The 13,614-nt window shown below is 47.9% G+C and overlaps 1 protein-coding gene across 4 annotated transcripts in view; it reads right to left on the bottom strand.

Moving 5' to 3' along the window:
* The window catches only part of DTX2 (deltex E3 ubiquitin ligase 2), a 41,410-nt gene that overhangs the window by 10,518 nt on the left and 17,278 nt on the right, over positions 1 to 13,614 (bottom strand). For 2 of the 4 annotated variants that reach the window (XM_069791395.1, XM_069791396.1), the window contains exons 4-5: positions 8,168 to 8,226; positions 829 to 960 (exon numbers count right to left, since the gene is read on the bottom strand). In XM_069791395.1, the coding sequence (XP_069647496.1) occupies positions 829 to 960; positions 8,168 to 8,226 (191 nt within the window). The remainder of the gene's footprint in view (positions 1 to 828; positions 961 to 8,167; positions 8,227 to 13,614) is intronic. The other 2 variants (XM_069791397.1, XM_069791399.1) reach the window with 1 other exon arrangement.

The raw sequence follows: 13,614 nt of genomic DNA, 5'->3' as shown, positions 1-13,614 counted from the left end.
TACACCAGGCTGGATTCACACCTACCCCCGCAGAGTCCCAGGGATGCCACGCACACATGGGACCCAGGCTCTAAACTGGGAGCCCACAGACTCTGCAAGGGTGAGGGTGCAGGATGCCAGTGAGATATGACAAGGAGAAATGAAGGCCCTATCCTGGAGGTGGCTCAGCTCGGCAGGAGAGCTGGGGTAACCCGGCCCTTCCTGCCAGAGCACGTCCACCTGAGAGAGCTCCATTCCACTCCCACACCAGACAGAGGTGGAGAGAACAAATCCTCTGCAATTCGACCTCAGAAAGCCCTGTATGACTCAGGGGCCCACTTGTCTGGAAGATGCTTCTCATTCCATGACTCAACCGTGACAAGCCTGGCTCACAAGCAAACCTTCTCTTGAGAGCACATATAGATTAAATGCTCTCCTTGATGGTCCTTCAGCTTTCAGACTTGTCCCACCAATGAGTCAGAGAAGGTCGTGGTACATGAACGCCCAGGGCTCCCCAGGAGGGCATAGCCGGACCATGGGGGAGGCTGCAGGAGTCTCTGACATGCACAGAGAACAACTGGGCTGCTCCAGCTTTAATGACTGATGGAAACAAGCAGACCTACCACAGGACCAGGTCTACTTTATCATCTTGTTTTACAGCCTGTCAGAGACCGTCCAGGCCAGAGGAGACGCATCCTGCTTCTCCCCTTGGTGGGACAAACATCATCAGTCAAATCAGAAGAGCCAAGAGGGTGGGGGGAGAGACAAGAGGAAAGGAGGGAGGCAGAACAAGTGCAGAGAGATAAAGAAGGAGATGGAAGCAAATATCAGAGTTTGAGCAGGAACTACCTTTCTTGGACACTTTCCTCCCCTCCTTAACTGAGCTGTGTTTTTTAGTGGCTTTATGGGTGCTGGCAGCTTGCGGCACACAGGTGAGGTGCACGGGGAGTCCAGCGGCTGACATCAGAATAGCCGTCATGCCTACAGCGGGTACGAGATCAACATGCAGGAAGGAAACAACGGGGAAAACACATTCATTAAAAAAAAAAAAACCCTTTCAAAGAAAATTTAAAAAGATAAAATAAAACAAAACCCAAGCCCTTGATTCAGAGGACATAAAACATCCAAGAGGCAACAGGGTTGGAGTCAGCACAGGGACAGGATCCAGAGGCTTTCAGAGGGAGGAGCCCAGGCAGTAAATTAAAGGAGGGAAATAAGGGCACAAGTCTCGCCCATGACCCTCTGTGCTGGTGTGTGAGCAGGACCCTCCTCTTTGCCCTAGCTTTAAGGCTCCTCCGGCATTTTGCATCTGCTGTGGTGCAAAGTCCTCCCGCTCACCGGAGCCCTGGAAGCAACGCTGACCCTGGGGGCCTAAAGGATCCAGGGCATCACCCAAACCCCTAAAGGTCCTGCTCAGCTACTCCCCCCTAAAGCTACGTGTTTCAAAGGCATCGCACCAAACCGATCCCCAGAGTGCAGCTTAACTGCCTTCAAACACTGCAGCAGTGCTGGGCTGACCCTGGGCTGGAGCTGCCCCACTCAATCCCCTGCCAGATGAGCACTGTGGTGGCAGCCCCCCAGTTCACCCCACTCTGTCTCCTCCTTGGCACTCCAGTTTTTCCTAGCATCCCCAGCCGCAACGCAATTCTCACCCTCCCCCATGCCAGCCAGCTGTATTCATGGGATGCAGTTTGTTAAAGCTAATGAATCATTAAAAAGGACAGCCATTCCCTGAAGGTAAAATTGGCACACAGAGAGCTACAGGACTGATCATGCTGATCTAATATGATGTTTGCCCATGAAATACAGGCCAGTTACAAGTCATAACATTTCTAAGGTAGCATATTGCTCTTAAACTTACATTCAAGAAAACATCTGCCTTTGCTTTCCCAAGAAGCAACTTTCCCACCTGCCACAGCCATTGCCAGAACTTAAAAAAAAAAAAAACCAACAACCAGCTCACGGATGCAGACAGACAGCAGACAACCTAAAAGCCAGCATTTCCCCAAAAGCTACCTCTTACAGCAGACCATGCAAAAACACATCCTAAAGCTGTGGAAATTCTTGCCAGCATCCTGCATGGTAATTCATGACCAAAGCTGAGATTTCTAAGGATTTTCTTTTTCAAGCCTCTGTTCAGCCAGGCTGGGAAAGGCAGATATAAGAGCACACTTGCTCAGGACAAAAATGAGGTACCTTGCCCACACATGACTGAAAATTGAGTGGACGGAAAGCATCAGCCAGCTTCATGTGCAAGTGGTAAGACTATTTTCTACCTCAAATACGCAACCAGTCAAGAACCTGCGCCTTGTGACTAGAAATCCCCTGTGCAAAGCCTATGTCAATGCCCCACAAGCAGAACTACCCTTACGCAGTGCAGACTGCATTTTGCGCCTCCTTCATGTAAGGTCCAAGTACAATACGTATTCCAGAACCAGTTCAAGTCCTTTCCTGATATACAAAGTTGGATGCTTTTAGTAAAACTTCCTCATCTAAGGACCAAAAGACAGACAGAAGGAGTTTCACAGGATGGGGAGATGGGCACAGACAGATGAAGTAATTTCCCCAGGGTTACCCAAGAACCTTTGGCAGAGCTGGTCTGCCCAACACATGGTGAAACCACACGCTTCCAAATGGAAATAGGCAACAGCAAACCAGGCAGCCATGGAGCACCCTCATTAAGTACCATCATTGTTGATCTAGATCTGAGGTGTAGCCCCCCAGTTCCCAGGAGCTGCAGGGCCAGAGAAGGATCCTCAAAAAATGCAGGCACCAAGTTAGTATGTCTCACCCTACTGACAGCACCAGGTTGTTCCCAGCAGGTACAGCTGAGGAGAGCCCCTGATGTCGGTACAAGCCAGCAGGCCTCTAACTGAACATTGAATCCAGAAATTTCACAATCAAAATAACTTCCTTTAAGCCTTGAACTAAAGACCGCAAGACTATTGTGTGCTCTCAACCCTGGTCTAAGCCAGCAGTCCTTCATTACTCCCAGTGAGCCTTAAGGAAAAGCTTAAATGTTCCTATAACAAAAGCTACTTGTTTTTTGAATGAGTGAGTACAACTGAATACCTGGAGCCCAGCAACAGCACCCAAGCTGCCACCTACCTGCATGTGCACTAGGTAGGTACTTTCCACTTTCAGCAGGTTAAAGGACAGTTGGAGGTATTCCCAGAAAAGCAGTACTGACTCACACTGATTAGAGAGCCCAGAGGAACAATATTCTGGAGACACAGGGAAGATGCTGGACCTCCCCATGGCTGGGGGAGATCATCTCAGACAGCCTGACCTCACCGAGGCTGCAAAATGCAATTTCCCAGAATTGGTACAGAAAAGGAAACAGTAAAGTTGTCTCCAAAACACCTGCTTCTAAGCAGTGCAATAGCACTGATTACAAAGACTGACATTTGAAAAGCAAGTCCAAAGACTAACAGGGATTATCACCACCTACGCACAGCTGACTGATAGGCAAATGCAAAATTAATGCTTTCTTCTTAAGAGATCAATACCATCTTGCTAACATTAACATGCAGAGCGCATTTAAAAAAAAAAGAACACGACAGAAGCAGAGGCTGAACAACTGACTTCAGACTCTTAATGTCAGAGGACAAAATGTTGCCTTCAAAAAATCAGACTAAGTGAAGAGCACGAGCCACAGAACCTCAGCTGAGTTCAGTTACCATCTAACACAGCCCCTGCCATACCTGGAATAACACGTCCAAAACTGCCTGCCAGCATCATGAATCATCACAAAGAAAATAAACATTTACTCCAGGTACTTTCTCTCTTCCTGCAAACACATCTAAAACTCAACGCAAACTTACAGCACAGGGCAAACGTGTGACCAGGAGAATTACCCCAACCAAATGTTCTACCATGGACAATCTTAAACCGGCCAAGAAAAGGTAATTTTCCACTTTTACCTTCTGCTGCCTTCAGAGACACACACAATGAATCATCTTCTGCAGATTCAAATCAAGAGAGCATTCAAAAAGGGTATGTTCTGGTGTCACATTGCTCTTCTGGCTCATCTCAAAACCCAGCAACAATGCCTCCTTTAAAGTTCTAACACAATACTGGAATCTCAGCATCTAACAATCCTCCCACAAGTTTGGTGACAAGAGTCCCCAGCAAGGGATCTCCTCTGATCTAAGCCTTATGTGGGAGTGTGTGTTCATATAAAGTCCCAAAACAATACACAGACACACATCACATCTGTAGATCAATTCTCCAATTCTGACCTGTGGACACAACAACTTCAATTCAGAACTTGTTGTAGGCATCTGTGGAGTTATGTCAGGAGCAAATGTGGCTCTGGACTTGGATAAATTTTCACCTGAATGTGCAAGGGCCATGCTGCAACAAGATAAGCTTGCCTAGACCAAGACTGCTTTGGACACCCATGCACGGGTTCCATACAAGAGCTCCTGCTGCTCACTAGCTACCCCAGGAACTTGAAAAAATATTATTTAATATGTTCAAACTTTCCATTGGCCACTGGGTTTCTTCCCTGCAAGGACTGCAGGAAGGAAGAGACAGAAAGCCTTGCTAAGCATCCTTTGGCATCTGATCTGATTCTATGACTGCACGCAATAACCACACTCAGAGAACTGCCTCTTTTCTCTTGCTCAAAGCATCTATTTGGCCAGAGGTACAACGTTACTGACTCCTTGGGGTAAAATTATTTTCAGTGGAGCTATGACAACATCGACAAGCTTTTCTCGGCCAGCCATGTAAATAAAGGACTTTTGTAATATCCTGTGCAGAAGCTGAGCATGGGAAAAACATCCTTACATAATGTAATGAGCATTGACCACACGCTTGCTCACAGACCCAGCCTAACACACCCCTCCGGTCACCAGGTCTGGCTACCGATCTGTTTTTGCACAGACCTCAGACTGGTATGCCTTTGGTTCCAGTCCTGGATTTAAGCAGGTAGAGGGGAAAGGGCAGAGCTTACCTTCAAACAGCATGAGATCTCAGAAAAGCATTGCTAATTTGTACGATTCTATCCACCAGCAAAATTATTCTGTTTAGTATGTTCCTAAATGCCTCAGCTCTAGGAATCATGCAAATGAGAAACACTCAGTTTCATTTAACAAAAAACTAATTTCCAACCTTCATCTTAAAAATAGCATTAGAAGGGCCTTCATATGACTGCGTAGTCCACCCCCCAGCCCCGAAGCACACCAGCTAAACTCCATTATTCCCAAGAGATGTTAGTCCAGCTGATCCTTAAACACAAACACTGTGGTTCAACAGTTTGCTTAGACCTCTGTTCTGCATTTCACCATACTAACCAAATACTCAGGGGGAAAGAAAAAGCTTAAAAGACAAGTTTCCACATGCACCTTGAAGTATTAAAATAGCAGAAAGCAAGGAAAAAGAATTTTTTTTTTTTTTTTGTACAAAACATGGTTTTAAAGTCAGCTTCATGATTTCTGGGATCCCAAGTGGTGCTTTTAGAAGACATGGGGTTGACAGTGTTGTAAATCCCTCACTCAAATCACCAGGCGCTCATCACACAAACAAACCACAGCTTCTCATTCAGACCCACAGGATCCCTCATCTCCTGTTTATCCACCAGAAGCTCCCTCTGCATCCAAGAGATGCACCTGCAGCATTTCTCAAGATCACCTGCAAGATTCAGGGGTTTTATGTCTCCTGCTTCAAACCAGAGCCAAAGCTGCTGAGAGGCACTTCGGGATGGAGACCAAGGGCTGTGAGTGTTCTGGACACACTTCCCAGAATAAAGCCTTCCTCAGTTCACACCTGAGACTGCCCTCTCCTGCACATCATCACAAAGCCCTTGGGTCCCCAGCCTTTCCCGCACTGATGCTGAAAGAAGCAGTCACACAGCAGGGACCAGAGGAACAAAAGGGGCCCGACCTGTGTGTTAGAGAATAACTTGAATAATAAGTAATTCAAACACCATCTGCAGGATTTTAAATGTGAACAAAATACCACTTCCCAGAAGAGGTTCTAGAAACAAAGCGCAGAGCATAGAAGGGAAGAAGGTGTCTCTAAAGACCCAGCCAATTAACGTTTCAATAAAATTTGGCCTTTTTACCAGAACTCCACTGCTTACTTTTTACCAGAAATGTTCCCAGAGATTTATTTTCCTTTCACTTGCTAATTAACTTGTCCAGATCTTTCCTCTGCTTCTATGTGATTTTAAGGACAGACTCAAATTCATATTTTTCTCCTCCCTTGCACCTCTGAGGTCTGTCACACTTGGCAGAAGGCAATACAGCACCGATCAAAACTGTGTCCTACGAAGACCTGCATCTGAAGGAGATGCTGGCTCCGGGGATTTGCTTCTGCGCTGACCACACTCAGCTCAGCCCATGCACTCCCCTGCAACTCAGAGTGCCTCTTGCTTGCTGCCTCATGGAGAGCTAAAGATTATTAAAATGAATAATTATTCCTTCTTTTGCATCCCCAGCCTCCAACAACAGAGCTATCAATTACAAGCTTAACCTTTTCATTTTATTTTATTAAATGGTGGTAAATGGCTTATTCTACTGAGCTCTCCTGCAGGCTTTTATATCTAAATGTGGCACTACAAGGTATAAATGGACCATGCGTATTCACCTCTTCCACATTAACAGTGGATGACTTGCACATGTAGAACAAGATCACAGGTAACAACATTAATACAGCCTGGATTCACCAGGGCTCTTCAGTTTTTTGCTGTATTTACCTTTGTGTGATTAAATACCTAATTACACAGTCAGTGCTAACAGCCAGGGGATGAAATTCAGAGCTTCTATAAGCAAGGGGAGTTCTTCTGCTCAGGTCATCCACCTAGACGAGGTCTGAGCTTGACTTTACACCTTATTTCCACAAAGACTGATTTGCTAACGGGGAGACAGATGGGCTGTATGCTGTCAGAGACACTCAATATCAGTCTTCACGCAGTGCTCATTTGGCTATAGAGACATGCAAGGCACAGTTTTCAAGATGGTGATAACATTAAACAACTGGAAACATCAATCCTGGGGATCATTTTTAGGCAGGGTAAAGCCTGATGCTTGGGAGAAGACCAAGCACTGTCACCTTTCCTGGAATAAGGTGGTAACCATTTTCTCCAAGAGCGAGAACATAACTGTCTCCACTTGCTCAGGAGCAAACTTTGGTGTCCAAGGAGCTAATAACCTCAACAGACCATGCATGGACAAGAGCCAGAGGAAGGAGAGGGTTAGTAGATATTCTGTAGTGTCTGAAATAAGTACATAAAAGCCCAGAAAATACCATACATCAGGTCTTTTGCACTCCTCTACCCCGGGTTACCACGTTACAATACGATTTTGAGTGCACAGTCACTGTTGGTACAGAGAAGACATCTGCTCTCAGCAGAACACCCGTATCCCCAGGCACCACCACACCAGGGTCCCGAGGTTTGGCGCTGGCTGAGTCAAAACAGAGCAAACGCACCGATGGTTTTTGGCATGGAAACGCTTCCACTGAAAGCTGCAAGCGCAAGTTGTCGTTTTCAAGGCAACGTCATTTCATGTTTAACAGGCAAATCTACTCTGAAAAGGAGCATTGAAAACTGGCACTTTCATCCCTCCCAGACACGCTCCTTGGGTATATTTAGTATTGTAGTCACAGGTTTGGATGATAACAAGCAAACCTCTATTCTGCCACCACAGAAGACAACATCTGATTCAACTTCTGTCCCTTCCTTTCCCCAAGTCAAGGCATCACAATCATTTTTTTAAGCTAAAGACCACCTCAGCTTTTGTAGTAAAACCACATTAAAAAAAAAAAAAAATCACATCAAAAACCACACACCATCTCACACCACTCTTCTCCCTTAACTTTAAAAAAAAGTATAAACTAACAGCTAGCACTGAGCTTGATCTGTGTGCTCCCCCCTGCTACTTGATCATCCACACCTATGGGAGAAGATGAATACCCAATCCTCAAATAAACCCACTCATTTTGAGAGCCTCAGGACCAGCACTGATGAGAAGAACAGTTACTAAGGTTTGACCATCCCATTCTTCCCCAAATTTACCCTCTTTGCCTTTCTGAAAAGTCTTTGGGCCTAAAACCCTAAATGCCATCAACATTTCAGACTCTTCCTAAAAACTAACAAAGGAAAGTAAGTGCCACAGAAAAGTAAACCGCTTGGTTGTGTAACCCTACCGACAGAGCAGGTGAAGCAGAGAGGGATACTTACCTGCCAGGGCCTGGTTCACCTTGCTGGGTTTGGGCATCTTGACTGGCAGGTTTGGGGCGCTGGAGAAAGAAAAGAAAAAGGGACAAGTTCAACACAACAGATCAATCACTAACAAAACAGAAACAATTCAGCAGTGTACTATTCCCTCCTGAGTGCCAGGGCCCTGGATACATTAACAGGGATTAATTGCTCAGATGAGCCCCACCTGGGACCCCACCCATGCACTCTTTGCCCACTGGTCCAACAGCACATTTAAGGAGCCCAGTCCTTGCCAGAACTATCTAGTAGGTTTACTTATCTCCAAGGTGGACCTCAGACCTATGGCGTAGGTAGCTGTCTCCAGCCCCATCTCCTCCTAGCTGGATGCTGGGCCTGACTCATCCCTTCCTCTTGCTGGGGTCTGTTGGTGAACCCTGTTGTCATCCCCCTGCTCTGATCCTGTGAGGCATCCTCACTCTTGCTGCTCTGCCACAGAGCTTCCCGTAAGCAGCCAACGTGTGCTACGACAGACTGCTGCACCAGCAGGTCCATGGCATGGGCACGCAGCCAGGAACCGCCGGGATGCAGCAAAGTTTGTCTTAAACTTTCCAGGTGACTTGGTCTCCAGCTAGAGAAACACTGCTCACTAAAGCATGAATCCCCATGCTGTATGAGAAGTTGCTGATGTACAGATCAAAGGAAGCAAGCATTATCACCCCCTGCTGCTTTCCAGATGGGGAAACTGAGGCAGAGAAAGGCCAAGAAAAGTGCTTGAGCGCGTGCAGCTGCAGCCCTAGGTTGAACAGAATCAAACCTTGACTCTCCCTGCGCATCCAAGCAGTTACTGCAAGATGTGGGAACAAGGCAGGAAAAGTTGAAGGAGACTTAGAAGAGTTTGGCACCCATCTTCCTTTGGAAATCGAGAGGATCTGGACACCAAATATCCCCTTCAGGTTCCTAACCTACTTGTTTTGGCAGTGTTCCCCAGCACTGGCAGCTGCACCTCAAGCTAGTTTGGGATACATGGGCAGCCAGTGTCATGTAATTAGCTGATGGCAGGAATTAGGAAGGAAAGGGTGAGCAGCAGCATGAAAGCTGATGAGGGCATCACTAGAGGAGAAAGCAAGCTGGATCCACATGAGCAGAGCAGGAACATTTGAAATCCAACATGCTGGCACAGAGAAGCCACCCACAGATTTTGTCTCAGGTAGCACGTGTGCCTGGGATGGATGCAGGCTCAAGTGCATCAGCTGCAGTTAATACACAGTGCATTCAGACAACCATCTCCAAGGACTCCCCAAAATTACGTCAAACCTGGCCAGCTTAGGAATTCACAGAGACTAAGGTGGTCAAGTGCCCAAAGGCCATCCACCATCTAGGGGGAACCTAATTCTTTCCAGCTGGGAGGCAAGAGCTGCCACTGTGCCCAAAATAGCATCACAGACAGAGGTCCCTCCTTTCAGCCTTGCTAAAATCTTTGTCCACATTTCCATGACAATGACCAGAGCTGAAAAGATTTGCGAGTGACACATGGCTGTCTTCCACCCTCAGGACAGGGATGCATCCCCACCTCCCTCCTCTCCTACCTGCTGCAGTTTGAAATAGGTTACTGCATGCACGCTGAACTCCCTGAAGAAACCCCTGGGCAGGACGCAGGGCTTGGTGCTGCGCTGACAGCCTGGCCAAGCGAGACCAGTTCTTCCAAACCCTTAAAAAGCTCTCCAGACCGCAGAGGTTTCCCTTCTGTTTCAAAGACTGTGTTTTCCCCTCTGCTGCCCCCAATTTTGCAATGTCTTCAAATGATGCAACGTACTGTTCTTGCTGCAGCCCAATTCAAACCCAGTGAATACAGCGGAAATTCTCCCCTCAGTTTCAAAGGGCTTTGAGATGGATGCCATGACTCCTCTTCATGACGTTTTTTCTTTCCTGATTCAGCCTCTTCATCACAGCTCTTTCTCAGGTATTTCCCTCCTCCTTCTATATCTCATCCATTTGCTTCATTTCTGCTCCCATGATTCTCTTCAGATGATGGCTAGTAGTAGGGCTGCTCCTTCTCCAGCTGCAGACAAGGAGGGTATTTGAGGACCAGATTATGAAAAGGAACTTGAGACCTGGTCCCAAAAATCAGAGAGGCATTGGACCTTCCCTCCTCCAACTGAGCAGCCAAGAAGACAACATGGTGCCTGGACAACCCCTCCACCCCAGTCTGTGACCCTGCCTGTGACTGATACTGAAGAGCTTATGCTTCATTGTCACACCATGAAGCACAGCAGCCACCTTGGGTGCTTTCATTTCCCTGTGGAAGGTAAAAATACAATAGAGCACAAAGCTGAACCTTCCATTCTGCCAAGAAAGCAGATGGGCAGTGGAGGATCCTTCCAAAGGGCTGGAGCACAGCATCATTATACCTGAGGTTGAAGAAAGCAAACCCAGAGCTGCTCTGGGAAGGGGATCATTGGTAACCATGCCTTGAGAAGACTGGCAGAGAAATTCTTCACTCTTCTTTCCTGCATTGCAAGGCTCAAGTCCAAGCCACCCAGGAGCTAGAGCTTCTGCGAAGTGCGAAGAACCCTTGAGATTTGCAGAGGGAAATGGATAAGCAATTGATGCATTTGCAAGCAATCAAGTTTTGGAAGCTGTGAGTGCACTGCAGATAAATTACTATCCATCAGCCAGGAAACACTCGCTGATCAGCTGCACTCCTGGTGTAAAGGCACAGCTTTGACTGCTGGAGGCTTTAAGCCAACTGACGTGATGATGGAGAAACCAAATACTTCTTATTTCACACGCACAAGCTAAACGCACGCACATACAGTTAGCAGCATCTCAGCTAACAACGTTGTAGGATGTGCTGACCCATCCGCTCGACACCGTCTGAGCGTACCGGCAGGGCTGCCACGCACTGTGATTTCTTTTACATCTGCAGAAAGCCCAAACCTAAGGCTGACGAAATCAAGGGAAATCCACACTGCTTTGAGGTACCTCTGCCACAACACTGCCTGGGTAGATTTGCAGCCACAGTGCATGGGAGGAAGTGTTGCCACGCCAAAAAAGGTGCAGAAACGCTACTTGGAGCTTACCCTGAGTCTGAAGTGCGTTTTTTCGGAGCAGGATGGGGAAGAGGCAACAAGGAAGGATATTGCTATTGTAGTATAAGGGCTGTGCCTCAACTCTGAGAGCAGGCTTGCCAGCAGCACGAACAGACATATTTGGTCCATCAGCTCAGACTCAAGCTACTCCAGTATCGCCATACCAGTGCTGGCTTCTTGGGAGAGAGATGAGGTCAGGCTGGGGTGAGGTCCTGCTGATTTACTCAAGCAAGGCTCAGTTAGGAGAAAACTTGATGCAGGCAGGCTGGTGGGGGTCTCGGGTAAGGGAGATCTGGAGAGCATCACTGCAAAACCAAGCACTGCAGTGTGGAGAAACGAGAGGGATCCACCGAGACACCTGCTCCCGCTGCCTCTGCTGCCCACAGAGAAGATTTCTAACCAGTCAGTGCCTTTGACTCCTAGCCAAATATTCAGGCTGTGCTTGCAGCACCTGAAAGTCTATGCCTGAATTCTCTGAATATTTCCTGGTATCAATTCTTCCTCCCTGGTCCAATTTTGTCCTGCCATTCACTGCAGCTCCTGCTTTCCCAGTGCTCTGTACGCTGGAGGTGACTGAGTGCAACAGGGGTCACCAGGTTGTGAAGAAAAGGATGCAAATAAGACACTGTCCTAAAAGATTCAGGAAGAAGATTCTGATAAGATTTCCCATCACCAGTTCCCAGGCAATCTGCTACAGGGGCACAGACAGGGCAGACTGATATTTCAGCATGACAAAACCACTTGCTTCTCCAGAATTTCAAGGTACTGCAACACCAGTGAGACAGCAAAGCACAAGGCCAGAGAGGAAGCATGGCATCCACGGCTGCTGCCATTTCAAACACTGGGTGGCCAAGTTTGAGCCTAACATCACCTAAGCTGCACATACACAGTAGTCTAATGGAGCAGAAGTGGGGAAGTCTGTAGCAACTCACCCTCTCCACCTGATACAGCCCTTTCTTCCTTCCTCTCTCCCTGCACACCAGCCAGCGGGCCACATATTCCTGTATCATGACATCTTTGTAGCCCTCTGGACAATAGCCAACACTTCTCCTCCCAGATCAGGCTGCATCCAGCCCTGCCTCACATTAACACCAAGCGCTACCACAACACCCAAAGGTCTAACCCCCTTCCCAGGGCTAACCAAGTGTACGATGATGCTAATGACCATACAGCAGTTTCTCCCCTACCTTTCTTCTCAAGAAGACGCCAAAAGCCAGACCGAATCCCTCTAAAGGAGGACCTTTTGGTGCGCTGCACACAACCACGCAGGTCTGTGGTTTTGCTCCTGGCATCAAGCAGAGGAGATTCCCCCTGCTCCCACTCGGGAGGAGCGCCCAGCAGCAGAACCACGCTGGCTAACAAAGGGCTGCAGGGCAAGTCACAACGGACCCAGCAGAACCAGCACCGAGCAGAGCCCCTCCTTGCCACCCGAGGAGCTCATAGGTATGCCTACGGACAAAGCTGAAAGATGCAAAGGAGGAGAGAGAAAAGGAAAGGCCCTGCCCAGGTCCTGGTCCCTCAGTTACACCTCCTGATCCTACAAAGTACTGACCATGGGTCGTTCCCTGCAGGAGATTAGGGAGCGCAGCACCAGATCCTTCTTAGGAACACCACAATACTGTAAGCATCCTTCCCCAGTCCCCAAGACCCCTGTTCCCCATGCTTTTAAACAAAATCCTCTCCCCCTCAAGCTGCCTGCCTTATTTGTAGGCACAGCCTAGACCAGCACCCAAAGCCGCGTAAGGTCAGAGGGGCCAGTGGAACTGCAGTGGAGATTTGCCTGGCTGGGGCACTGATTAATATATCCCCCAGAAGATTGCTTCCTGCAGCTTTACTTGCTCATATTACAAGCAGGGCACTCCTTACCATGTTTCAGGAATGCCCTTCTCTGTAATTAGACAGCACAGTGGGGGGAACAGGGTAGCTCTTGCCCCAGGGATGGATGCTTTCCCATGTGGGGTGGGAAGGATCATGCCAGGAGGTGGCTGGGACCCTGGGGAGCTGACCCCTGTTTCACAGATCCGGTTAACAGCACTGATACAAGGATACGACCCTTGCCGTGGCACGCTCCATCAGCAGATTTCAGTGCCGTCTGTGAGAGAGGCCGGATTCATTAACTGTGTTTAATACACGGGAGGAAACTAATGCACCAAGAAGCAAAACATCTTGCCCACATGTATTTAATACATTAGCAGCAGAGCCAAGGATATTAGCATCTATTTAAGCCTTGGCACTTCTCTCTGGGTTTTCCAGTGACTTTGACCCTCTTGGGAGGATGGGGAAATTAAACCTGCATTTTGAAGTGCCTGAGCTCCACCTTCTCTCACACCAGCATCTGCCCTCCAGCCCCAAAGCAAGCAGGAAATATATTTAATCACT

The sequence above is a fragment of the Haliaeetus albicilla genome, chromosome 9, assembly GCF_947461875.1.
Source record: "Haliaeetus albicilla chromosome 9, bHalAlb1.1, whole genome shotgun sequence".
In the NCBI taxonomy this organism is placed as follows: Eukaryota; Metazoa; Chordata; class Aves; order Accipitriformes; family Accipitridae; genus Haliaeetus; species Haliaeetus albicilla.
The sequence above is the reverse complement of the archived record's forward strand: the minus strand, read 5'-3'. Positions and strand labels throughout refer to the sequence as shown.